Source organism: Aspergillus welwitschiae (assembly GCF_003344945.1).
Source record: "Aspergillus welwitschiae strain CBS 139.54b unplaced genomic scaffold BDQ94scaffold_27, whole genome shotgun sequence".
Lineage (NCBI taxonomy): Eukaryota > Fungi > Ascomycota > Eurotiomycetes > Eurotiales > Aspergillaceae > Aspergillus > Aspergillus welwitschiae.
This window is the reverse complement of record NW_020798721.1, coordinates 1-25,496: the sequence shown is the minus strand read 5'-3', so window position 1 is coordinate 25,496 and position 25,496 is coordinate 1. Positions and strand designations below refer to the sequence as shown.

Genomic DNA, 25,496 nt, shown 5'->3' with positions numbered 1-25,496 from the left:
AACTTCATACGGCTATGTGCCCTCGCTCGCAGCAGCCTCTACCTTTGTAGCTCTCTTTGGCGCTTCGATGCTAGGCCATGCTGTCCAAATGGTGTGGTTTCGTACCTGGTGGTGTTCCGTGTTCTCACTAGGATGCTTGGGTATCTTGACCACCCCAGAGCCTAGATCAATAATGCTAACTAGAACACAGTCGAAATCCTAGGTTGGGCGGCCCGAATATGGTCTGCTAAGTGCCCCTACGCTCAGACACCGTATCTCATGCAAATCACTACCCTCATCATAGGTGAGATATCCCATTGCTAGTAATGGGGCACATCTGACGTTTCATTGGTAGCACCAACGTTCTTCACCGCAGGAATTTACGTCCTGCTAGCCCGTTTCATTCGCATCTTCGGCCGCCAATCATCTGTCCTTTCTCCTAAGCTCTACCTCTGGATCTTCTGCACCTGCGATATTATCTCTTTGGTTGTCCAGGCAGCAGGAGGTGGTATGGCTTCATCAGGAGGAGGAGGTGGTGGTGGTGGTGGTGGGGATTCGTCCTCCAGCACCAGCTCGTTGAGCACCAGAGAGACCTCCTCCTCCTCCAACTCCCAATCAACCGGAACCCACATCATGGTCGGCGGCATCATATTCCAGCTCGTGGCTATAACAGTCTTCGTTGCCCTTGGCGCTGATTTTGCCTGGCGCGTATTCTGCCGCGAAGTACCATTTCGGAGGGGTAATGCGCACATGCCGATGGTGATCGGTTTATTTTCGGCAATGGTGTTTTCGGTCCTCTTAATATATATTCGGAGTGTATATCGGACCATTGAGTTGCTACATGGTTGGACCAGTTCAACAATGCGAAATGAAAAACTATTAATTGGGTTGGATGGAGCGATGATGGTGCCGGCTGTTATTGTTTTCAATCTCTTTCATCCGGGGCAGTTATTGCGGAAGATTGAATTGCGGGCCAATTCGGTGCCCATGGTGAGTGAGCAGACTTTGGTCTTGGAGGACCTTGAGGAGGAGAGTCAGGGGGATAAGTCGGTGTTGCTGGGAAGGGGCTAGGCTTGAGCGACCAATGGATGTGGGTAGGATTGATGCAGTGACAGGTAGGGCTAGTGTATCTCAAGAAGTATCTATTAGTGCGCAGATTCCAGGGCGGAAGCATTGGATCAAAAATGATTTGTTCTCTTGGTACAATGAATCCTGCGTGAGAGCTGATTCCTCTCATTAATCTGATTGTGCTGCTCCCCCATATTTGCTACCTGCACCATTGTGCATTCCAATCTCCTCCATCGGCCAATGTACCCACCGACGATCATCTTGATCCAAGCCCTCCTCAATACCCCCCATTATATGCTCCGCCCATCCCCGAGCAAACCACACCCCATCATGCAGTTTCATAAGAACCAAGAAATAGGACAGCAGTATCAATGCCATCGGCTCCTTTCTCTGGAAGGCATCCAGTCCATCCTCGAAGCAACATATCCAATCGTAGATGATCATCGCTAACCTGCCAATGTTACACTCTCCCCCATCTTGTCTTTCCCCACACATCTTATCGAGCATCCGCTCCAACATGTCAATCGCATCAAGATAACAGTCCCTCAGATCTCGACCATTTACTTCTTCCCGTGCTTGACCAGGCAGAAGAATCCGCTCCCGCAAGGCCTCAAAAGGTCCCTGGTAGTCCATTCCCAACACCTTGCCTCCTTCATTGACTGGAGATGGGGTATTCTTTTTCTCCCGAGGCTTGATATCACCAGAAATCCCCGAAAGTGTTTTCACTCCTCGCACCAATGAAGGCCATTCGGCCATGCTTTCATGATCAGTACCAATTGAAAAGAACAAATAGTCCCCCGGTCGCGGACCCCGAGCCATAGGCAAAAAACATAAGATGGTGGCCCCCACCCACACCGCCTGAATATTGTCGGGTTGGATATGACCGACACGAGACAATAGTTCACTTAACCCTATGGCAGAATGATGATCTGCTCTGTTTATGAGCAGTGATCTATTTTCTTCACGATGTGAATGTGCGTGGTCGGAGTTGATTCTGGCTTTGTGAAGGCCAGCTAAAGCCAAGATAAGATGCAGGATAAAGGGATGCATGATTGCCAACTTGGGGGCTTCATCACGCCAGAAGCGAAGACTGCCGTCATCTTCGGCGAGAGTGTAACAGGTTGAGGTTAGGTAGTGGTGGTGAAGAGTGAAGTCGTAAAAGTCAAATGTTGTAGGGGTGGGAGTGGGTTGAGAAGAGGATGGCGAGGGGGATGGCAAATTGGATGATGGAGATGGGGAAGATTGAGCGCCAGTTGAAGCCCAGGTAGCTGATTTGGCAATAGAGTCTGGAATTGGGAGTTTGGATGTGCTTTGATACTCGGATGGGACGAAAATCCAGTTGATGAGACGCTCTGACTTGGCTGATAAACTAGACTGGGAGGCTCTTGCTGATGATGATTGCATTCCCAGACTGGTTGACAGAGAGTATTCACAATCGACCGAGTGATTCATGCAATTGGTGCATTGTGGCCGTAATTCATCGCACTGGACTGGCCGTTAGCATTCCCCTTCTCAGATAAGCATACGGGATCAGGAGGCGGGGCGAAAAGGGGCGGATAACCTTAATGTGTCGTCGTTTGCAGTTGCTGCAACCTAATCGCGATTTCTGGTGTGACCGACGCGAAACTTTGCGCTGGGCCTGCTTGCTTATTGCCATTGATGCGGGATTATTCTGTGTCACTGCCATCGCGTTGAACATTGTGCTGATCGAGATTGGAACGTGTGCCGATAAAGGCTCTTAGACCGTCCTGGGGGCCGCGCCAGCCTGGTGGCTGTGCCAACGGGTCAAACTTGGCTCATCCGATGACCCACACTTTGTCCCCAGGTAACATACTGGGTCCACTGGGTCCACTGGGTCCATTCTTGGCCATTGGTTTGTATGATCCACCTAAAATTCTACAAACAATGTCCAGTGTCAAAGAGCTGTTCGCATCTACTACTTACCTAGACTAGGCCATCTTAAATCATGATCAGCAACTAATCTAAAAGCTGAACATGTTGTCTCCACTGGCAGTATCAAAACAAAGCTGAGGTCCGGTCACTCTTGGCTAGATGCGGCAACATGTTCAAAGTTGTTCGAGAACTACTACAAACCCAGGGATTTGTAGACAGCAGCATTGCCAGTAACATCATTCTTTGTGGGACAGGTTGGTGGCAGGGAGCTTTCCTGTCGAGGACACCCTCACAAAATTATTTGGCCGAACAGAATATGAAGAGACGAATACCCCGGAACAGTCGGACGAGGAACCTGAAGTTGAAGAGGCTTTATCTAGAGTGGACAGATCCTGAGAGACCAGAGAGGCGTGGAAAACATTACAGAAAATGGTTGGCCTGGATTATGTGAAGGAGAGAGAGTGCGCCAGTTGCTCCGACACGCGAAAATAAATGCTCAACGAAAGAGCAAATTGTCAGCCATTCGGACTATTTCACTAAATGGGATACTCATGGGTCCCCTGGGACCGGAAAATCTACGGTTGCCAACCCCTATGGTCGCATTCTAAGTGACTTGAAACTGCTAACTAGAGGCGATAGTAAGCATCTAACAAACCACATTCACTGGCCACTGTGAAGAAAGTATATCCAATGCTAATCTATGTTGTTGATGCAGTAATCTGCAAAACTGGCCCCGAACTGATCGGTGAGCATGTCGGAGAAACTAAAGAACACATTCGCTACGCCATTGATGAAGCCGAAGGCAATGTCCTGATCATCGACGATGCCTATGCCCTATAGGGTGGGGGGAAGAATATGCATTCGTCTCACAAAGCAGCTATTGGCAACTTGGCAAGCTGTGTCTCAGAAAATAGGGCCTCAAATCAGAGTGTTCTGCTCGTTGGTTATGAGGATGAACTAAAGGAGATGCTTCTTCACGTTAATCCCGATCTGTCGAACCGATTTCGACCGGAATCTGCATTTAGGTTCGATGGATATTCGTTAGCGCAACCGGAGCAGGTTATGGATGTTCGGATGGAAGAAGCTCAAATTTGTTGCTCCGCTGAGGCTAAAGGTGTGGCAATGGAGATGATACGACACGCCATGGTATCCCCAAGCTTGGCAACGCTCGGCACGTTGAGTAAATTCTGGCGACTGCGCAATTATCTTGCCAGAGACGCTATTTGGCCGACCCCAGTGTGGAACCAACGTTCTTAACTGCAGAAGGCTTTTCGAAAGACTGGAACCGGGTGGTTAATGCGAAAGAAGAGTGCCTAAAACTCTTCTCCGGCGTAATAGGATGTGACTCTATCATTGAACGGCTACTAGAGGATACACAAATCGCTAAAAAAGCTAGCATACGGAATCTCGCCCTGAGAGATCTAATCCCGTTCAACTATGTTTTCCGAGGAGCACCAGGTATTTCTTCTGCATCTTGAAGACCACGTCAAGTGATAATGCCATACAGGTACCGGTAAAACTTCAATTGCACGGCGAAATCTTCTCGCTACCCCTGAGGTGATCGAATGCTCGGCCACCGACCTCGCTGGAGAATATTTAGGCCACAATGGGCCTAATATTCTTGAAACTTTTGACCGGGCTGTGGGAAAGGTCCTATTCATAGACGAAGCTTATCGCCTGGTTAAGCGCGATCGATTCTCGAAAGAGGCAGCGACAGATATAGTGGGTGCTATGTCTAATCCACGGTTTGAGCAGAAGATCCATCATTCTAGCTGGGTATGGCCAGCAAATGGATACATTACTGGCCTTGAACCCAGAGCTACGAAGTTGATTCAAACGCCTCATGACGTTTGACAGTTTGACTGGGGAGCAGGCTGCACAACTGCTTATTCAGACACTCAATGGCAAAGGTTTCCTAGATACGTTGCAGATTGGAGTGCCATATTTTGAAACACACCAGGAGCTATGCAATCTCTTCACTTCATTGTCTCATATCTATGGATGGGAGAACGCTCACGACGTCCATACGATTAGTGAGGGCATTACGCGCAGAGTTCTATTGGGTTCAGGCGGGCCTGATGAACCTTTGTCGGTAACCTGTGACATGGCATATGAGGTATTGCGAAATGTGACTCAGCGTCGGGGTGCTGGTCCTCTCATTGCGAGGCCTTTCTTAACTCTGATTGCACCTTTCTCTTAAATAGCTTGAATGTATCTGACTGTTCAACAATATTTGTGGATATGGAAGGCAGGATATAGTATGAGTCCTACCAAGTTCTGGTTCTATGTTTAGCCCTAGGTATTGATGTACTGATGTAGTGGTCTCTCTGCGTTTTGTTTGGTCTAATCTAGCTATATGTGAATAGGCAGACGAACAGTTTGCTGACCATGCAAGCTTTGCCACCGATACCTGGATTTACATACAAGGAAGGGCGGAAGAAAAGCCATCAAGCACGATATCTAAGAATGTGACTTTTTCTATCGAACAGGTGCAGAAATACTCACGAGATACTACATCTCTGCGTACCCACACTCTCTTCCTCTTCGGACAACAAACGACACATTCAGCCAGTATTGCCCTGCCCTAGGCTGTGGTTTCCAAAAGCTTGGAAGGCGCGTGTATCACAGCATGGCCGAAGTAGCCTCTAGTGTTGGCTACCTTCACATGTAGGTAGAGTTGTTATTCATTCCTGGTCTGAGTTGGTTGGAATAATACCCCGGGAAGAAAGAAGATTTGCGAGAAAGTCAGATCTGCCAAGCGTTGAAGCTTTTCCTCACAAAAAGCAATACTTCCTGTCGCATAATATCATGTACGTGGTACTACGGAGTAGTAATGCAATATAGTGAGTTGGTGGTTAGTGACGAAGGTCTGTTCGTGGCGGGGTACAGCGCCTGGGTCACTGACGGCAAAAGACATATCAGATTTCAGCCAATCATTTATCTTGTCACATTGATTTCACCTACCAATCCGGTGGGATAGTGTCTACTTATCACATTAGGAAGCCTAATAAGGAGGTGAATAATTGCCGACGAAACATGTGATGATGTTATCGATGTCCACAAAACTCTAAAAAGGTCTACCGCTCATTCCGATTGTTCTGCTCACCCTTGAAGATCACCCGTTCTATCACGGGAGAATTCTTGATTTCAGGGAGTTTTAGTACAGTAAATATTGGTTGCACAACAACAACGATAGTCCTGCCCAAATGTAATTCCGTTCTTGCAGCGTATTGCACAAATGCAACAGCTAGTTTACCATTCTTAGTCTGAATTTCAGATATTTCAATGCCGGAGGTTCTTACAAATAACGCCCAGTCTTCATGTAGAATCATGCGTGTAATCGAAAAGAGAGACAGAGGGCTTTAATGTACAGATCATCAAACACAAAGCAGATAACTTGCGGGGCTGCTTGAGAAGGTGCCTTGGTTTGGCCACCTTGGGTGCGCAGGTAGGAGCAATATCAATATAGATTCCAGCATCTGCAGCTACGTCATTAATGCTTCAACATCATCAGACACCGCCCGGACACCCATAACCTTCGGACACTATAAATATTGGAATAACGCAGTGAGAAGTACCAGCGTAGCAGCTGGTTACTACGAACTCGTTTGATCAGACACTATGATTCTGGGGTCCCACCTCATGCTTTTTGCAGCTGGGGCACTCTCCTACCACCTCTTCTTCAAGCATGAAGAACACCACCTCAGGATTGTCCGTTACATCCAAGTCCTTGCAGCAACATTCCTAGGGATGGTGGTCTGCTTCCAGCATGGATATCGACTTTACTTTAACTCTTCCCTCACCCAAGCAGCTCGCATCCATGGCAGCTTTCTTAGCGGTTACTACACCAGCATTCTCATCTATCGCATGTTTTTTCACCCCCTCAACTGTTTTCCCGGCCCCTTCGGCTGTAAGATTACCAGTCTTTTTCTCCCAGTTATCTTCCGACATAGCGATGGATTTAGGCAGGTGCAGAGATTACATGATCAGTACGGTCCCTTTGTTCGTCTTCGACCAAACTACGTATCTACCGCGCACCCCAAGGCTGTAAATGTAATATATGGGCTAGGATCGCGGTGTATGAAAGCAGACTGGTACGACATTAGCTGTCCCATGGTGTCGCTACAGACTCTACGTGACAGAAAAGCCCATGACGAACGACGCCGCGTCTGGAGCGCGGCATTTGGGGACAAGGCGGTTCGCGGCTACGAGCAGCGATTGCTCCCCTATCTCAATAATTTGATGGCATGCTTCAGCTCGCAGGCTGTCGCTAATAAGCCTGTCAACGTCATAAGATGGTTTGAGCTATATAGCGACGACTTCATGGGCGACCTCACCTTTGGAAAGTCGTTCGGTATGCTCGAGGCGCATCAGGACCATTGGGCCATAGACTCACTCAAGAAAGTGATGATACCGCTCGGCTTTGCCTTTCCTACATGGTTCTTCCGAGTCGTTATCTCGATTCCGGGGCTTTCGCGGGCTTGGCAGCGGTTGTTTGACTTTTGTGGCCAGAGGATGTTGGAGCGAATCAAGGTTTGCCTTCTCTGAAGAAGTTAGCTTCCGAGCCTTATCCCATGTTGACAAGCTGCAGACGCCAGCTGAGATTCCTGACATTGCTTCCGTGCTAGTGGCGCCACTTAAGGGCCAACAGCCCTCACAGGAGCAATGGGAACTATTACGAGGGGACGCGCAGTTGGTCGTGCTGGCTGGCGGGTGAGAAAGCACGATAGCTCTCATGAGTGACTGAAAGACCTGACAACTCAGCAGTGACACAACGGCTACTACCCTCTCCACCGCAGTGTATCAACTGGTAGAGCATCCAGAGCAGGTGCAGCGACTTCGCGATGAAGTTTCCCCGTACATAACCGGTCTGTCGCATGAGGTCTTACATGAAAAGATAGCGAACTTGCCACATCTTAACGCCATCATCAACGAGACTCTCCGTCTCCACCCGCCAGCCGCGACTGCGTTGCAAAGGAAGACCCCGCCAGAAGGAATCATCGTTGACGGGGTCCACATCCCAGGTAACATGACGGTTATGTGTCCGCAGAACGTGCTAGGCCGTAGTAAGTCCATGCCCACATCCCTATATTGAGCATGGAGTTAATTGCATGTCACCCACAGGTGAAGCAGTCTACGAGCGCCCGATGGAATTTCTTCCCGAGCGCTGGTACCTGCAGCCAGAGTTGGTGAAAAACAAAAGCGCCTTTGTTCCTTTTTCCATAGGTTAGGCGAGATAGATCTCATCCCCCCCACCCCAAAAGCGATCGATGCTGATAGACGCCTCATTAGGCCCGTATGGGTGTATTGGGAAGCCCCTGGCACTGCTTACTATCCGCAACACCCTAGTACGACTAATCGCGATGTTTGATTTTGAGTACGCCCATGGAGAGGACGGGATGGCGTTTGAGGGGAAGGCGAAAGATAGGTTTACAATGAGTTTTGGAGATTTGCAGATACTCTTTAGCGAGAGATCCGACATGTGATGACTAGTATATACTATACTCAGTTTAAATCCACTTGTAGCACTGATACTACCAATATATGTGCTTAGAGGTCCATGAACCCTACTTCAACTATTGGATTCCGGTACTGGGAAGAGTGGGCCCCGGTTCATGCATTGTGAAATTTCCGGGGTAAACTCCTTTAAGTCCCGCCAGGAACGGAGTTAAACAATATGCTGACAGGGGCTTGGTGAGCTCCTTAGGTCTGATCCGAGCAATCAGTTCAGCCTCCTCGGCGAGTGGGGTTTGGTATAAATATCTCAACTAATGCTTCTCATCATGTGTCTCAGACAAACAAAACAAGGCGCACTAATTTGCTTCCATGGAAGATGGATAAAATATCTGCCAGAGATGGTGCTAGCCAACCCTTCGATTCTTATCATAACTCCGACAACCAAATGACTGTCCCGAACAACGCCACCGCGACCGAATATCCCAGTCCACTGCGATTAACCATTACTGTATTCGCTCTCTTCCTGGCTATCTTCCTCACAGCACTTAATCAGACGATTATTGGAACAGCTATTCCCAAAATTACTGACCAGTTCAACAGCGTCGGTGATATTGGCTGGTATGGTAGTGTCTACTTTCTGACGGGCACCGCTCTACAGCCAGCGTACGGGCGGATGTACATGCTGTTCGATGTGAAGTGGTCTTTCCTCGTGGCCATCTTTATCTTCGAGTTGGGCTACCTCATCTGTGCAATTGCTCCCAACAGTGCCACCCTGATCGGGGGTAGGGCTGTGGCTAGAACGGGAGTGGGTGGCATCTTCTCGGGCGCCTTGGTTATCCTCTCGCTGACTGGTGTGTAGCCCTCTCATATGATGGGATAACATGTTACACTGACATTTACGTAGTTCCTCTTAAGAAACGTCCGACCATTTTCGGGCTGTTCGGTCTGGTTTGGGGTCTGGCATCGGTCGTCGGACCATTGCTAGGCAGAGCATTTACCGACGGACCCAGCTGGCGCTGGTGCTTCTACATCAAGTGCGTACCAAGTGTCTAACATTAGATATATACCAAGATACGTGACTTACTCGAAGGTTGAAAGTCTCCCATTTGGTGCCGTTTCCGTTGCGGTTATCGTTCTCATTTTGCACCTACCCAAGACCGCCCCAACCGGACGATCTTTGCTCCAGCGAATTCTCGATTTAGACCTGATCGGCATCACCCTTCTTCTCCCCACATTGATATATATGTTACTCGCTCTGCAATGGGGTAGCACGACATATGCCTAGCGTAGCTCGAAGATGATCGGTCTACTTATCGGCTTCGGCCTTCTCTTGACCTGCTTCGTGGGTTCGCAGATCTAGCTAGGCGAAAAGGCAACGCTGCCCCCACGGATCATGGAAATGCGTACGAGTATCTCTCTCAGCTGTTTCTCATTCGGATGCGGCGGCGCATACTACCTCCTCATGTACTACCTCCCAATCTACTTTCAAGGTGTACGGAATGTTTTCGCAGTGCACTCTGGAATCGACATTCTCCCGATATTGGTAGCACAGTCCATCTCGTCCGTCGCCATTGGAGCCGGTGACAGTGCGGTAAGACATTATACTCCATTTCTTATCGGGAGCACAGCCTTCTTGTGCATCGGTGCGGGACTCCTCACTCTCTAGACGACGGGCATCTCCACCGGAAAGTGGATCGGATATCAGATCCTAACTGGGGTTGGCGTGGGCGCCGGATTTCAGATCCCCATGACGGCTATTCAGACAATCTTGGAACAAGCTGATATTCCCATTGGATCTGCAGCCGTAGTTTTCTTTCAGAGCTTAGGTGGTGCGATTGTTATCTCTGTCGCGAAGTCCATGTTCGAGAACAGTATTGTCAAGCAAATATCCGAGACCGCACCGGATGTTTCTCCAAGGCTTATCTTAGATGCGGGTGCCACGGCATTTCGGACGGCCTTGGAGGACGCAGGACATATAGATGAGCTGGAAGTGGTGTTGGACGCGTATATGACCGGTCTAAGAGATGTCTTTTGGGTGGCCTTGGCGTTGGCTCTCTTTGCTTTCGTCTCTTCCTTACCTCTGGAATTAAGAAGCGTGGAGCAGAGTGGGAGGGAGACAACAAAGGAGGGTGTAGCATCGACTGAGGAAGATGGCGCTGTATAAAATATGCCTCAACAAGGGATGAAGCTATAGTTTCATAATATTTATTCTATAATAGAATGTATATCAACTCCAACCACCCATTTTACAAATTTCAGGCAGAGTCAATTGTGCGAGAAAAGCAATAGCCCAGCAGGTGTATTTGCCCAGAAAGGATTACGCTTTTATGGTCTCAGTGAGTCTACACTGGCGAATCCGATCCTATACCCTAGGCTATATTGCTCGCTACTTATTGGCTCGATTACGCTGTTATATTGGTTCTCAGCGGATGTACCTGTTGTATGGCTGGCTCCCAGTGCAGGCGGTATGACGCATTGGTGTTACCAACCAGGAACCTGAACTTAAGGTTTACTGCCCCCCCTTGGCAGCTATACAATGATGTAATGCGGCGTTCATCCCTGGAAGAACACTACCAGATGACCCAAAGGGAGCAAGTGATAAAAGCAAATGTATGTTATAGAAAGCAAAATCAAAAGGCAAAATTACCGTTTCAGTGGTATGCTCTGAGAGGGATCACTGTTGGGTGTTATCGCATTAGCAGCTTATTCACGCCATAGTTTAATAAAACCACGGAGAGATGATCCTCAAGGGGGAAAGCTTTCACATCGAAAAAAGTAAAATCGATAGCATGTTTACCGTATTTACTATGTGAACACATGATGTATCCACGGAACCAGTAGAATATCATAGCCGAGGGCTTACAGCTACCTGCGGTTTAGTGCACGTGTCTCTAATACCTCAGAACACGGACGATGCGCACTGCGTGTTCTATTTACCGTGCTGAACTGAATAACTTATCAGTCTTTTCTGTAAGCTTGTAGCGCCTAAATCATGTTGCCTACCTATACCTTGGCAGGTCAGCTGCCCAGCCCTTGCGTCGATGATGACGGAAGCTTGACATATGTACAACCTTGGCACATGAGCTTCAAAACTTCCCAACTTCCCAACTCAGATGGGCTAATTCCTCTCCGTTACAATGAAGATTTCAGTTATGCACTTGTCATTATCAGCGGAGCGAGAAGATATATATTCTCCATTGCCGGGCGCGAAGACCTAATAGATCAAATCAAGAGAGGGGGGCTTGTTGTGTTAGATTTAGTAGAACCAAGATGTTATCACGACATTCCAGGGCAGTGCTATTGCGCGCTCGTCCTCACTCTTTGGCCTTTGGCGTCTCCAACCTGAAACATGAGAGATGGAGACCCTTGGGTTGCGGCGCAACATCGATATTCACACGGTCTATGGCTGAACACGCGCACGTGAAGGAAAGGCTGCCTAGAAGTGAGAAAGCCCAGGAGCGATTCCGAGAGTTCTCTCTTGCAGGAAAAGTATTTGCAGTGACGGGTGGTGCAAGGGGGTTGGGGTTGTCGATGGCCGAGGCATTGGTCGAAGCCGGCGGACGAGGTGAGATGTTCGCTTCACTCTTATGTATTGAGCCACCATAACTCACATCAACAATCCACAGTATACTGTCTTGACAGGCTTCCCAAGCCAGACGAAGAATTTCACGCCGCAGAGGCGCGCGCAAACCCAGACTTTGGGGGCTCTTTACACTATAAGCGCATGGACGTGACCGACGACGCAAACACTGAAGCCGTGATGGCCGACATCGCAGAACAAAACAACCGGCTAGACGGTCTTGTTGCAGCTGCGGGCATAAACTGTGTTGCGAGTGCGATCGATCACACACCTAAGAACGTTGATGACGTGATCCACATCAACTACACTGGTGTCTTTCGCAGCGCTGTTTCAGCCGCGAAAGCAATGTTGGACGTGAAGTGCCACGGCTCTATTCTCCTTGTAGCAAGTATGAGCGGTATGATTGCCAACAAGGGCATGGAGTCTGCCATCTACAACTCGTCTAAGGCTGCAGTAATTCAGCTGGCACGGAGTCTAGCGATGGAGTGGTCTGAGGTTAAGGAAGATGGCACGGGCGGGATTCGTGTGAACTGTCTTTGTCCTGGGCATATTGAGACGCCAATGGCAAAGATGGTTATGGAGAAAGATCCGGATACTAGGGATCTGTGGACGTCTGAGAATATGATGAAGAGGTTAGCGAGACCGGAGGAGTTTAGGGGCATTACTTTGTTGCTTATGAGCGATGCTTCGAGCTTCATGACTGGCAGTACTGTGGTTGTCGATGGTGGGCATACAGCTTGGTAAAGCTTGTCCAGTTAGAAGTGGCTGCACTGTACTTGGTTCTAGATTCTTATCATAACACCATCACCCTTCACTCAAAGTGGCGCAATACCTCACTGCAACACACTGCACAATATAGCCCTCGACCTTCGGCGCCGTTTACCGATGCCCGACCATACCGAGTCCGACCCACCGGTTGAGGCCGGCCAAGATACATGTAGTCTACCGATTGAAATGAGATATACTACACCCAATCGTTGTTCCATCTGAGTCTTGATTTCTAACCACTCTCTCAAAGCCTGCTGCCAGCCTTACGACTAGGATCATTAACCTGTTCACTGTCTGTCTATAAGAACCTGTCTATTGGAGTGAAGGGTCGCATGGTACAAGTATAGCGACTATTAGGAGGATTTTGGTGGGAAGGAGGCAGTTGCAGGAGGAGATGAATGCGGCGATTGAGGCTAGTGGTTTGGAGCTAGTTATTGATGAGAGGGTCATTAGTGTGGATGATCTGAAAGAGGCGTATATGTATTTAGGGTCGGGTCAGCATTTGGGAAAGGTGGTGATTGAAGTCGATTAGGGGGTGGGGCTTCAGGCATTTGTTTTCAATGATTACACTACATGCTCCACTAACTGAAAGCTTCGACTGAGGTGTTGAGGCAGGGCGAATCTGACGTTATTCTATAGTAGGCCATACTGCTTCTACTTACCTGGATCAGCGGGCATTGATTAATGTACAATCAGGTAAAGTAAAATATTGCCAGCTGACAGGAATCTATTGAGAGAAGTGGAAAGCAGGTTGCTAGACTGGACTTACAGATCATAATAAGAAGGACAATGAGCACAGTGACTATCAAAAAACTAATTTATTTGCATAGACATTACCAAACCCTGAAAACATCATAACCCAGACATCCTTAATCTCCCGATCAGCTCATTAAGTCCGGACTGCCCGTTTCGATGTATCACCAATGGGATTACCAAGAAACCATTGCGCAAATGTCTTGAACCCGACTGTATTCAAGAACTGAAAATCATAGGGTTCGGTGCGGCGTATTACCAACTCCTGTCCATCAAAGTATGCTTCAATGACGCGTGGATGCCGTCGGTTCAACGAGAACAATAGAACCTGGGATCATGATTAGTCCTTATCGTCAGTCAAAGACGCACTTGAAGGGATGGTGTTACCGGTGCAATCATATCATTTACAAAAATCTTCTGCTTTAATTGACCAAGCATAATGCGGATAACGGTCAACACCTCCCCACGGAGAAGGTAGCTGTCATCAGAGTCGAGGTTGTTGTGCATGATGCACTTAATATGCGGCCTCGAGGATCCTAATACGTGCCAGATTGCCAGCGATCCGAATTTAGGATCAAAAGTTCGATAGAGGTCTCCGAAATCATAATCTCCAACCCTGGCGGATTAATGAGCCGGCAGACCCAGAGTTGAACTATTGAGAACTTACTGCTTGCAGGACCACGTCCGCCAAACCTCGGGGAATTTGACCAGCAGCTTGTGGATTTACGCGTCAAGATAAAGATAGATGGACCATCCCCATTCACTTGGTGACAGCGTAGAAGAAGTGTTGTACTCGTGGTCGACATACTCTGCCGTAGGCTCCGGTATGCTTTCTGGTACGAAAGGGGTGAAAAACTTGGGCGCGCGAGCGTCTTGAGCATTGAGGCTCAGCGGCAAGGCTCGGATTTTGTACCGCTTCATTAGACTCTGATCAAGGACATGGGTGTCTGTGTCTTTGAGCAGTTTGATATCCCTTTCTATGAGTGCAAGGGCCTTGCGGAAATTGTAACGGTCTCTTGGCTCGGTGGCGCGGTTCATGGTCATGGTATTGAATGATGGCAAGGCAACGCAGTAAGAAGAGAATAGATTTATTCCACTACAACAGAAGGGGGGTATTTGGCTAACATCAAGAAGAGACCACTTTATAGTTTCCTTCGCGACTCGAGCGGTGGGGAAAGTAAGGTCTTCCCCTTCGCGCCGTTGCAGCCGCCGATCACAACTCGGGATGCTCCCGTGACTAGCCCGTGACCAATCAGGAACGTTTTAACTTTTTAACTGCCAACCCAGCGCGTTCCAGTGCAGCAACATGAAACAAGATACTCAACCCTATTATAGATCAACGATCTTTCGCGCTCAAATAACTATCTCGCTAATGGACGTTATGGTCTGTGAATGGACGCGGATATTGCTATAGTTAGCCTCTGCCAGCGGTACTATTCCTGGATCTATGGTCCATTGGCCCGATAAGCGCTCAACAACGGCGCCTGTTGTGGGCTGGATGGGTGTCTACGTGACCCCTCGAGCGTCAAAATTTATCCCACGGAGCACTCGCTGCCACTCGTAAGGAGATGATGTGCTATGAATAGTCGTTCCCTAAGAAAGAGTGTGTCACACATTAAAAATATATGTGATCCTTCGGGTTGGATCGACAAGATGTGCCTATCATATACCGCTCCTATGCGCTAAAAGTATGACATTGTTGGCATGTAGCACGCACATGCTACTCATTGGCTGGGCACATTTTATGCTAGAGGAAAACAGAGCTGCTCTCGGTAAGCATAAAAGGCTCAGTAGCCATCTTCCCCCTTCCGGGAGGACAAATAAACAGATTTCCTACTACCAAGCCTCCTCGTTTGTTCCTGCGTACTGCGTGCTACCTACTTTTTTTCTATTCCCTCACCATGGTCGATGCAAGAAAGGTCATTCCTCAGTCTCCCGAAGAGTGGTTGAAGGAGGTCAAAAACCTAAATCTCGACAACCTCACTATCCATGATGCCCCGCTCAAGTCGGCGTCGCGCGCAGAATTCGAACAATTCCTCCTTCTCCGAGTCCTCTGGAAGAGCTATGATTCATCCAAATTCCTGAGGCGCGTCAATCTGAACCAAACCCTATCAGATGCCCGCGCCAGGTTAAAAAGTCTCGGGTCGTGGACCAACTACAAAAACAGCTTCACCGGTCCAAATCAGCAAGGAACCTTTGCATTGGCCCGCCATTACCAATTGCAAGTAACAAGAACCGATCAGGACAGCACGAGTGGCAGTGGTGTTCAATTCACACCCGTAGCCCATAGGACACGCTCAAAGCAGCAAACGGGTCAGCCACCAACCCAACCAGACTTGACGAAGTCGCCCCCTACAAATCCAGACCCTAACTTCGATACTCCCCTCCTTGACGACGATTCCGATTCAATGTCAGCCATCTCCTCACCACTGGTCCGCACTCCATGGAGCCCTATCCGTCCGGAAGATGAAATCTTATATCCCCCAACAAAGGATGAACAGATCGTCAATACTGCTCTCCTGACGTTCCTTGATTCTCTCACGTTGCACTTTGATCTCTCCGTTGGCTGGTCCATACATCGCATGGCCTTTAGAGCAACATTTACAAACATGGAGTTCCAAGCCAGAACAGACGGCTATCTCGCAGATAGCAGGGGAGATATCAAGGCCATCGTTGAGGTAAAGCCAGTTATCAGGAATAACAAGGAAACACAGATTCGTATACAGGAAAGTCACCAGATCGTTGCGAGCTTATTGGCAGACTACACATCTCCCCACGTGCAGCGCCGGAACAAGCCGTAAGTGGATATATCATCATGATGTCGTGGATAATTAGCATGACCCACGCTGACTTTAAACATGTTAGTCACCGCCTCATCATATCGCAGGATAGGCACGAGATCTACATATCTGTGGCGGAGTATGGGAATGATTACATTGATTATCTCCAGACTGGGCAGACTCACAACGACCCATTTCTAGTGATGCACCAGTACGGTCCTTGGGATACCCTAGGTCCTGATGCAATGGACAATCTAGGTCCGATCATTCTAGCAATCACGGCCATTGCTCAAACCTACTAAGCAGTTTGTATTAATTTGCATCAGTCGTCCAGCACAAGTTTCAAAATGCAGTGAATACCTTTTCTCGTGGCTTTAGTAGACATTGAGTGCTGGAGACAATTAGGCATTCTTTGCGGTTCTTATTTCTGGAAACTACTGCATCTTCCTCATCTTACTGTTGTCGCTCCTACCTTTGTTTGTGCTGTAATCTTTCATAGCAATGTTGCCGATTGTTTTGATAGCCTACATGTTTTCTCTCTTTCTCTCTCTATCTCTGTGTGTGTGTTTGTGTGTGTGTGTCATATTTGCTGTTTTAACCATGTAGTAGTATCGGAATCGTGTTGAAGTTTTCAATACCATGAAACTCGGAGCCACACGTTTCTCTAGCATGAACCCTCATATGATTTAAAGGTTCATGTCTCTTCGTAAACCAAGAAACATATGATGAGCATGAGATGAGATAATTATCATTAACACGAACCAGTCGCTAACCGTAGCTCTATAATCTTTAACACAACACCACAAAACCATGCAATGCATCCCAATTCATGAAAACATAAGGCCCCATTAAACCACCTCCTTACTCTCCTCACCCGACTTCTTCTTCTCCTGCTCCGGCTTACCCTTCTTAACATTCTTCCACCCCATCCCCCACACAAAACAGAACTGAACCACACAAAGCGCGGCACAGAGATAGAAAACCTCGTCAATCGCCTTCGAATACGCAACCAGCACCGAAAGAAGATCTTTGGCTGGAACGACGTCACGGAATCCAGTAGCGCCCGCTGCGATGACAGTCTCGGGGTTGACGTTCGGTGCGTACTCGGGGATTTTCTTCCTCAGGCCGGCGGTGAGCAGGACCTCGGCGACGGCAAGGAAAATGGACCCGCCGAAGGTTTGACTGAATGTGAGGATGGCCATTGCGGGGGATATTTGGGCGGGAGTTACGGCGTTTTGGATGGCGACCATCGGCTTGAATTAACTATTAGTTTGGTGGTTCTAGTGGCGATGGGGGATGTATGTGCGGGGATAAACGTACTACTTGAGTGGCAGCGCCACGTCCGAGACCAACTATGGCTTGGAATCCGGCCCAGTCTCTTGTGGAGGTGGTGGGGGAAAGCATTGAGAGGAGGCCAGTGCCGATAGAAGTCATGATGGAGCCGAAGATGGCCCAGGGGAGGTAGTATCCTAGTCTGCCGGCTGGAGGGATGTTAGTGAATTGGTTCATCAGGGGTGCAGATGCAGGTCACTTACTAAGAACACCGGAAAGCACTGCCATGACCAGCTGGCATAAAATATTGGGTAGCAAGTCCACACCACTCATGAGGGCGGATTCGCCTCGCACGGACTGGAAGTAAATAGGCAGGTAGTACGCCATGACCATAGTCATTCCGAACATCATTGACATGGTCATGCAACTGCTCCAAACAATGCGCTGCTTCACCAACTGTCCCGGAATCATGGCATCATTGCCCATGCGCCGTTCCCAAAGACCGAAGACGATGAAGGTCGCAGCGGATCCGCAGAAGAGGCCGATGATGGTCGAACTTTTCCATGGGTATCGGCTTCCGCCCCATTGCAGAGCCAAAAGGAGCTCGATAGCGGCGGGCGCGAACAGCACAAAACCAAAGAGATCGAACTTCTTGAGAAGCACCGATCGGAAGACTTCCGCAGCTCTCGGTTTGGCATGTTGTTCTGGGATGTTGGTGAAGATGAGAAGGATTCCGACCAGGGCACCAATTGGAAGATTAATATAGAAGCCTGATATAGTTAGAAATATCGCCAGAAACGGCCGAGGAGTATCACTTACACCAACGCCATGTCGAATACGAGGTGAATGCACCGCCGATGAGCGGACCACATACTAGTCCCAGTTGAGAAACTACCCCAGTGTCAGCCTTCATACCTTGTAGCTCAAAATTGTGTACTCACATCCCATCATAATTCCCATGAACATTGGCCTTCGATGCATGGGCAATATACTGGCCAGGATATTAAGCGCGCCGTTGACCATGCCCGAAGACCCCATGCCTGCCACGGCTCGTCCGACAATGAGCATCTTGGATGAGGTAGCGACACCGCAGATTAGAGAGCCGAGTTCGAACACAAAGAAGAAGCCGAGGAAGGTCCATTTTTGAACGAAGTTGCCGTAGAACTTTCCGGTAAGAGGCTGTAGCGATGCGCTTGCGATGGTGTATGCGCTACCGTACCAGGCGACATCATCGAGGGAATGAAATTGATTCGTGATGTGAGGAATGGCCTGAAGAGTCAATACTGGCGTACCACAATAATCGCATTGATTACTTTCAGCGGTGGACTTACCGTAGACACAATCGACACGTCCAGTAACATCAAAAATACTACCAGTGTGACTGCCGTCATGACCATCAGAAGAGGGAGGCCTGTGAGCCACTTAGGCTCGTCGGGCTTTTGATCGGGTTTTGGAACTGGCGCTTCTGCCGGTGGGGTGTGTACATCTTCTCGTAGGCTCTTGTCGTCTATGGCGACAGATTGCGCCTGTAACGTCGATTCACTATGCTTTGCGCTCTCCATGGTGTATGAAGCTTGAATTCGATACTGTGAAGAAAACCATCTTCAGCGAAGGGTAGCAGCTACCCAAGGAGATAAATACCATGCAGAACTTTCGGACTTTTCGAGACTAAGATTCGGACTTAAGAAACTGGTGATTGCGACGACACGGCGAGTCGGTGCTTACGCCCTCCGCGAGCCCTTAGTAGAAGCTTCTATCGGAACGTGGACCACGGGAAAAGCAAGCCGCCCCCGTTTGTTTGCAGCCCTAAGAGCTAACTTCACAGCCATTGTCACAGCATGACTGGCAGCGTGGTGGGGCATATTAAACCCCCTATTCGCCAGACTCGATGCCTGATCGGAGGACGTACTCCGTTAATCGTACATCGTACAAGATACTCTATAGAAAAAAAGAGTATGGTCTGAGTAGCGTCTGTTCGCAGTGGGCCAACCACGGCCCTTGGCAACGGGGATAAAAAAGAGCAAAGCAAAGCAACCCTGATTCTTCTTGATCGGGTTTCGAGCGGGAATCCCCCCACTCTGCAACCGATGAGTCAATGAAGATCAAGTACTAAAAAATTAATTTTGATGGAACCCGAACCCACACGAGGCTCTCACCTGGTGTGGTAGGCATAATAGCCCCCGTCTAGAATATCACTATGACACATAACAATAACATTGCATGTTGAAATGCGGCTGATGCGGTGAAAACACAGGCGCATACCTGACACATGGCCTGACGTTTTGCCGCAATGATGCCTTGTGAAGTAAATGGCCCCAAACACTTGCAACATGCTGTTCGTATCACGACAGTTAAGGCCACATCTATTGTTTTGCTACTTTCCCGTTACTCTATCCCACAGTGCTATGTGAGAAATCATCTGTAACGAGTCGAGGCCGGGGCTCTATCTCCCCGAATGCCGAGAAAAGCTTGAATGTCCGCGGGACGGAACCGGAAAATTGGTCGGCGGCTTATGGGACTCCACGTATTACTTCATGGACTCTTTAGATTTGCTGCTCACGGTTAGAGCTGTAATTCTTCTATATTAAAGGCAGGAAGCGGAAATTAGGTAATGACTTACTGGTAGGCTGATCGCTTTCTAGTTATCACAGAAAGGTATGACTCAGGCAACAGGTACAGGCACGGCAGCGGCTACCATTAACGCCGGCTAATATAGCGACCGCGGAATCAGAGAAAGCCGATTAAGCGCATTGACCATGCCATATCGAGGCTGGTAGAAAGGATCTGTGCTCCCTTCTCTATCAGCCAAGTTATAGAGTGCATGGAGTTCTACGCGGAGCCAAAGGGCGGCCTTGATAAATATAGCAGCGGTCGCTATCGAGCTACGGGCCGTGTAGATGGCAAGCAGGGATAACCAGTACCAATGCAAAGTAAAAGTGACCCTATTAGTAGTAGGTATCATTTATATGTCAACTCAGTTGCTACTATTGGCCCTGGGACCTGATCTGCAACCAACGATCTTTCGAATGGTATACAGACAACTTGATTATCAATCTTATTGATCATGCCCGCAGTGCTTTATAAATATATCATTTACAGTTGCGTAATACTTGCTGGTATGTTCAGCTGTTTCAATAATTGCAGATATTGAAATACTTAGTGTCGCTTCAGTTACCACTTATAAAACCAAATGGGCGCTACATAAAAAGCGTGACTCTGAGCGAGCGAAACACATACCGTAGGATTATATATAAGTCCATTCCGGAGTTCGGAATTTGTTCGTCTAATAGCACTAGTATGCTCACAGTTCATCATCAGGGAAAAGCGGGCTTGATATTTGCACTGATCTAAAGTCTGAACTACTATGCCACTAGTCAATCCATATTAAACGTACACGTTTTTCCGTGCCCGGTAGACAGTATGCCACTTTCAATCCCATGAAGGAAAGCGAATGCTCATAATCTACGATCAACCTGCCTCAAGCATAAGTGAACTATCGAACATCAAGTATACCCCTACACAGCCGCTCAGCAGTATTCTAAATCATACCAGAGCCGATAATTCTTGAACCCCGACATCTGGGCCCGATGAGCCTCCTCCCTCTCTTCGTCCGACCTTTTCTTGTGCTCCAAGGCTTCGGAAATATGCATTGGGTAATACCCCGTCTCGTTCATTACCATATCCACCAATTCTTTGGGAAGGGTCGATAACAAGGTCGATTTCGCTAGTATGGCATTGCGCCACCAGTCATGCTGCTGAGGAGGTACGTTTCGAGTCGAGCAGATCCGATAATGGGGATCAACTAACCACAAGACGACGCACCGTTGATGTCCTGGGCGACTTGGATCACGCAAGGAGAAAGGATGCTTTTTATAACGCAAGGTATTAGACCAAGCGAGAAGTCGACCGCTAGTGACTGCGACCGAGCCCAGTGTTTGAAGGTTCAGAGCCTTTGGCTCCTCGCCAACTGCCGGGCAAGGAGGCATACCGTAAAGTTTGTAGATGCACAAGGGATCCGGTTGGTGACCATGCAATCTCAAGTTATCATTCTGTTGGTACGAAATGCGGGATTCGGTGATATTCTCCGAGCTATAGCAGAAGTGGGCAGTGGCAACAATATGCTCGTTGAGCATGCCATCCACATGGAATTCTTGATCCCCGGGATAATGAGGCTCATTCGCCGTCAGGTCGATACTGAATATCCGAACAATTACCTGTAGGCCCTGCTGCCGAAATTGCTCCTCCAGTGACACCAAGTAGTAATCATGATTATGAAGCACGTCATACTTACTTTCACACTCCCATGGGCCGAAGATTGGATTTGCAGTCTTCCCCGCTTTCCAGTCTTCATACGTATAGGAGACACCTGGCTCGGGGTATGAGAACCGATGAAGTCGTCTCCACTTCGCCTGTACTATCCTCTCAACACTATGGGGAGATGCCCACATTTCTGGTGTCATGAGACTCAGAAGGTCTTGGGTCTGGGGTGGATCATCGGGCTCTGGTGGGAACACGCGATATTTCGGATCCACGTCTGGTAACCGAAGATAGTCTTTCACTTTGTCACAATGGCCTTCCCATTCTTCTGGCGACCAGGCGCGTCGAGTGATTTCTTGATTCCACACAACTGGCAGTAGGTCCTTCGGTGGGTATTCTGCCCATGGGGGTACTTCACTATTCGAGACACCGTACGTATAGATCCGCCGGGGCGTGCGACCTCGAAACCCTTTTACCAAAACGTCATTCCAAGGCGCTATAGACAAAGAGATAAGCTTTTCAAGGGAAGCATATGCTTCAGAATGTACCGGGTGGAGGTTATTGATGTACGATACTATCCGTACCGCCGTTCCCGAAGACTCGGCGAATTCAACGTCGCAAGGTAGCCATTGATAGCAGGAGGAGTATTGTCGGCATTTGGATTTAACGCTGGGATGACTGAACACTTGGGGAAAAGGTCCAAGCTTAGTCAGGGGATGATCTGGCACTGGTGCCGTCTGTCCCCGGTCGGAGGGAGGATACAGGTTAGAAATCTCTCCAAGAGAAACCCGACCACCATGACTGAGAACAGTCGTCCGACCGTAGATAAGCATGTGGAGTGACGGGTCCACCAAATCATGCGTGCTACACTTGGGAATTTGACTAAGTGCATCCTGGAGTTGATGCACCAGGGTCCCTGTCACATCTCGATCGGCTTTACAAACGCCAGAGTCGGAATTGAGGACAAGAACGTGACCAGTGTCACGAAATGCTCTGGCCTTATCTTGTAGCTCCGCAACACACCAGAGCCATGCTCTCGTAGTCACCAGGTCCATGTCGACATCCAGATCCATGTCAGAGTTAAAATTTGCGCAGGAGATTGCCTGTGCATGCCATGCGGAGAGAGTATCTTCATCGAAGACCCCCTGGTCCCAGTTTTGAATATCAGTAATGCGCTCCATGAGTCGCAACATATTGACTTCGGGTGCGGTCAGCCTGAGAGGTTTCCTTTTCGTATTCTCTCGTGCTCCGTGTGTGAAGCGCTGGCCGATCTCGAACTCATACTCCAGGGGGATCCCGTTGAAGCCCGGAACACGAAGTGGACCCGATCCACTGTTATCAAAGTGCAAGGGGGGATCCATTTCGCTATCTATGTTTGTCCTCAACCGAGCCTGATGCTGGGTACAGATGATGGATAAACAAAGGAAAAGCGCCGTAGGCTAGCTTTTCAATAGTTAAACTGGCGGCGGAAGAGACCGACGGAATGACCAGGTATTTTAGTAGTGCGCCGCTGGGATGATGTCTCGGTGTTATGACGGAAGTCTCGTTTCGGCCGGAGGTGCGCAGACGGCGGACCCATAGCATATGATTATGGGCAGGCGCTAGATTGGACTACTGGTTGGTACTAACTTGCTAAGCTCCTTTCCATGCGGGATTCCACAAAGGAGGTAACATTGGGAGTGCCATTATACGTAAAATCGATTATTGTTATCTCCGAATTCTTCAAAAGATGCTTAAAAATGAACACAGACAAATGCCAATTTCAATTTTCATGAATAGCTGGAATACGGAATAGATCAAGCAGATTGAGAGAGAGACAAGACAGGTAATTACTCAAATGAAAGCAAGGGTCTCTGGGGATGCCCGCCGCTCATCTCCATCCTTCCAAGGTACCAATAAGACGACTCCCGCCACCACTAGTTCCCGCGATGCTTATGGTGGCTACCGTGTCTATGAGAGTCCAGGTGTCGCTTGATAGCGGGGTTACTTGGGGTCTGAGAAAACGGGAGGCTTTCAGTTAGCTTCGCCGAATGCATGTAAAATCTTGTACAGTAGCGAGGAGCCGTCGAAAGGAGAAATGCTTGCGGCACTAATTTGCTGACATGAGGTTACTTACTATGCGAGCAGCAGATAAGGATATTGTTGGAGACTGTATAGGATGAGAAGATGAGGCCGCGTGTGAAAGCCAAGTATCAAGAGAAGAGTCATTCCCCTGCCTGCAGACACCGTAGGAAAAATTTGGGTTGGCTGCTGTAGCCACGGGAGAGTGTCGGAAAAGTTCACACTGGCCACCGCTGGTGAAGAGCCAGGTACGGCATGCAGGAATGGTCGAGCATTTCAGGCCGCAATCCGATGCATCGGTATAGTTAGAGCCGAATGTCAAAGCAGCTCCGCTAAAGAACGCAATGGTATCGTGAGAGATACTACCCATGCAAGATGTGCTTGCAGTGGTTGTTGCAACCAGAGCAGTAAGGCTCACGAAGGTAGAGAGAGATATCAACATTGTGTAGAGTGAAACGTAACTAGAACAGGGCGATAGATAGATAGAGCGTCTCCCCTTCATCTAGCCTCTTTATATCATCTCGAGGACGAGGGTCATCACCCAAGACGTATATCCAGAGGGTTCAGTCATGGTTTGTTACCTTAGCAAGAACCTACGACTTGCTCTAGGTACTATCGTTGTAATTTAGCATCCCTGGATGGTAATCACTCAGGTCGTAGTGGCTGTCCCAATTCGGCGTGAGGCTTGTTCCCCTCTCAGAGTGCGCTGGCACGATGTACATCTTAGGTATAGTAAGCTGTTTAGTCCGCGCCTCGCGGATTCCTTGTTGGGCAGAACCTCCGTGTTGATAAGGAGGAGTGGGCCGCTATACCACATCCGCTTGAACGTCTATATTCGACGAGATAAGACAGCTACTCTCAGGGTCTCATTTCCGATCTACCATCATATTCTTGCTTCTATAGCTTTAAGCCTTCGGGGTACCGACGCACTAGCGTCTCCGTCGATTTTCCATCCTAATGGGTAAGGTGTTCCAGTTTGCGCCTCCTTTTTGCCGAAGATACTCCGCGGTAATTTAGATTGCTACTCCCATGCCATCTGGCCTGGGCTACCCAGCCAATGATTGTTTCTCAGAATTAGCAGCAGCCCAGCCATTCCGCAATTTTCCACATCTTAGTCCGGCTACAATTTGAAGCCATCCTCTTTCATTACAACTAATATATCTTCTTGAGGCGCGTTCTACAGCAACGAAAGCAACGAAACGAACGAACAAAGATCAAGCAAAAGAGTGAGTTAAATTGAGCTATCTAGAAAAGTAAAATAAAGCAACGCATAGAAGTACTTTATATAGAAGATCTGAGCGTAATATATAACTAGTCTATATAGATGCCTTAACACAGCCCCCTAGGTGAAGAAGTATACGAAAAAATATTAAATAAAATTATAAATATTTTCTAAATAGATAATCTTTTGTATATTAAGCATTGTTTTCTGAATACTACATGGGCGTAGTCAACAGGATTATTTCTAGAAAAGTCTGAAAATTATAGAACTTCTTCTAATCTAGTACTTTGATAAGACTGTCTGCAGAATTATAAATATCTATAATATATTAAACTAATATAATATCTGTTTTAATAAGATCTGTTATAAATAAATAGTAGTTATCTAACTATCTAATAAACCATGT

General features: G+C 48.3%; 8 protein-coding genes across 8 annotated transcripts; 4 read left to right on the top strand and 4 right to left on the bottom strand.

Annotated features, from left to right (window-relative positions):
* Positions 1-12: 12 nt before the first annotated feature.
* BDQ94DRAFT_180808 (Zn(II)2Cys6 transcription factor domain-containing protein) lies at positions 13-2,746 on the bottom strand (the record flags this gene model as incomplete). Its single annotated transcript, XM_026773734.1, has 6 exons — positions 13-161; positions 270-316; positions 430-539; positions 573-892; positions 1,251-2,532; positions 2,609-2,746. 6 exons carry the CDS (start codon positions 2,744-2,746, stop codon positions 13-15), a joined length of 2,046 nt encoding a protein of 681 aa, XP_026623802.1.
* Positions 2,747-6,561: 3,815 nt separating this feature from the next.
* On the top strand, positions 6,562-8,426 carry BDQ94DRAFT_172550 (cytochrome P450; the record flags this gene model as incomplete). Its single annotated transcript, XM_026771972.1, has 5 exons — positions 6,562-7,473; positions 7,532-7,653; positions 7,708-8,006; positions 8,065-8,166; positions 8,233-8,426. The coding sequence occupies 5 exons, from the start codon at positions 6,562-6,564 to the stop codon at positions 8,424-8,426; spliced, it is 1,629 nt and encodes a 542-aa protein (XP_026623801.1).
* Positions 8,427-8,842: 416 nt separating this feature from the next.
* On the top strand, positions 8,843-10,561 carry BDQ94DRAFT_160987 (MDR family MFS transporter; the record flags this gene model as incomplete). The annotated part of the gene is made up of 5 exons (XM_026769296.1): positions 8,843-9,248; positions 9,302-9,431; positions 9,496-9,662; positions 9,762-9,988; positions 10,064-10,561. 5 exons carry the CDS (start codon positions 8,843-8,845, stop codon positions 10,559-10,561), a joined length of 1,428 nt encoding a protein of 475 aa, XP_026623800.1.
* Positions 10,562-11,667: 1,106 nt separating this feature from the next.
* BDQ94DRAFT_160986 (uncharacterized protein) lies at positions 11,668-12,721 on the top strand (the record flags this gene model as incomplete). The annotated part of the gene is made up of 2 exons (XM_026769295.1): positions 11,668-11,962; positions 12,024-12,721. 2 exons carry the CDS (start codon positions 11,668-11,670, stop codon positions 12,719-12,721), a joined length of 993 nt encoding a protein of 330 aa, XP_026623799.1.
* Positions 12,722-13,618: 897 nt separating this feature from the next.
* Positions 13,619-14,542, bottom strand: BDQ94DRAFT_180803 (uncharacterized protein; the record flags this gene model as incomplete). Its single annotated transcript, XM_026773733.1, has 3 exons — positions 13,619-13,826; positions 13,886-14,114; positions 14,226-14,542. The coding sequence occupies 3 exons, from the start codon at positions 14,540-14,542 to the stop codon at positions 13,635-13,637; spliced, it is 738 nt and encodes a 245-aa protein (XP_026623798.1). The 3' UTR covers positions 13,619-13,634.
* Positions 14,543-15,399: 857 nt separating this feature from the next.
* On the top strand, positions 15,400-16,656 carry BDQ94DRAFT_180801 (uncharacterized protein; the record flags this gene model as incomplete). Its single annotated transcript, XM_026773732.1, has 2 exons — positions 15,400-16,295; positions 16,364-16,656. 2 exons carry the CDS (start codon positions 15,400-15,402, stop codon positions 16,578-16,580), a joined length of 1,113 nt encoding a protein of 370 aa, XP_026623797.1. The 3' UTR covers positions 16,581-16,656.
* Positions 16,657-17,005: 349 nt separating this feature from the next.
* On the bottom strand, positions 17,006-19,171 carry BDQ94DRAFT_147984 (MDR family MFS transporter). Its single transcript, XM_026767118.1, has 6 exons — positions 18,882-19,171; positions 18,492-18,819; positions 18,370-18,441; positions 17,814-18,320; positions 17,599-17,759; positions 17,006-17,531 (listed from the first exon to the last, which is right to left on the bottom strand). Exons 1-6 carry the CDS (start codon positions 19,110-19,112, stop codon positions 17,127-17,129), a joined length of 1,704 nt encoding a protein of 567 aa, XP_026623796.1. The 5' UTR covers positions 19,113-19,171; the 3' UTR covers positions 17,006-17,126.
* A 1,847-nt stretch (positions 19,172-21,018) lies between these two features.
* On the bottom strand, positions 21,019-24,310 carry BDQ94DRAFT_180800 (DUF4246 domain-containing protein; the record flags this gene model as incomplete). The annotated part of the gene is made up of 4 exons (XM_026773731.1): positions 21,019-21,043; positions 21,100-23,139; positions 23,228-23,418; positions 23,924-24,310. 4 exons carry the CDS (start codon positions 24,308-24,310, stop codon positions 21,019-21,021), a joined length of 2,643 nt encoding a protein of 880 aa, XP_026623795.1.
* Between the last annotated feature and the right edge of the window lie 1,186 nt (positions 24,311-25,496).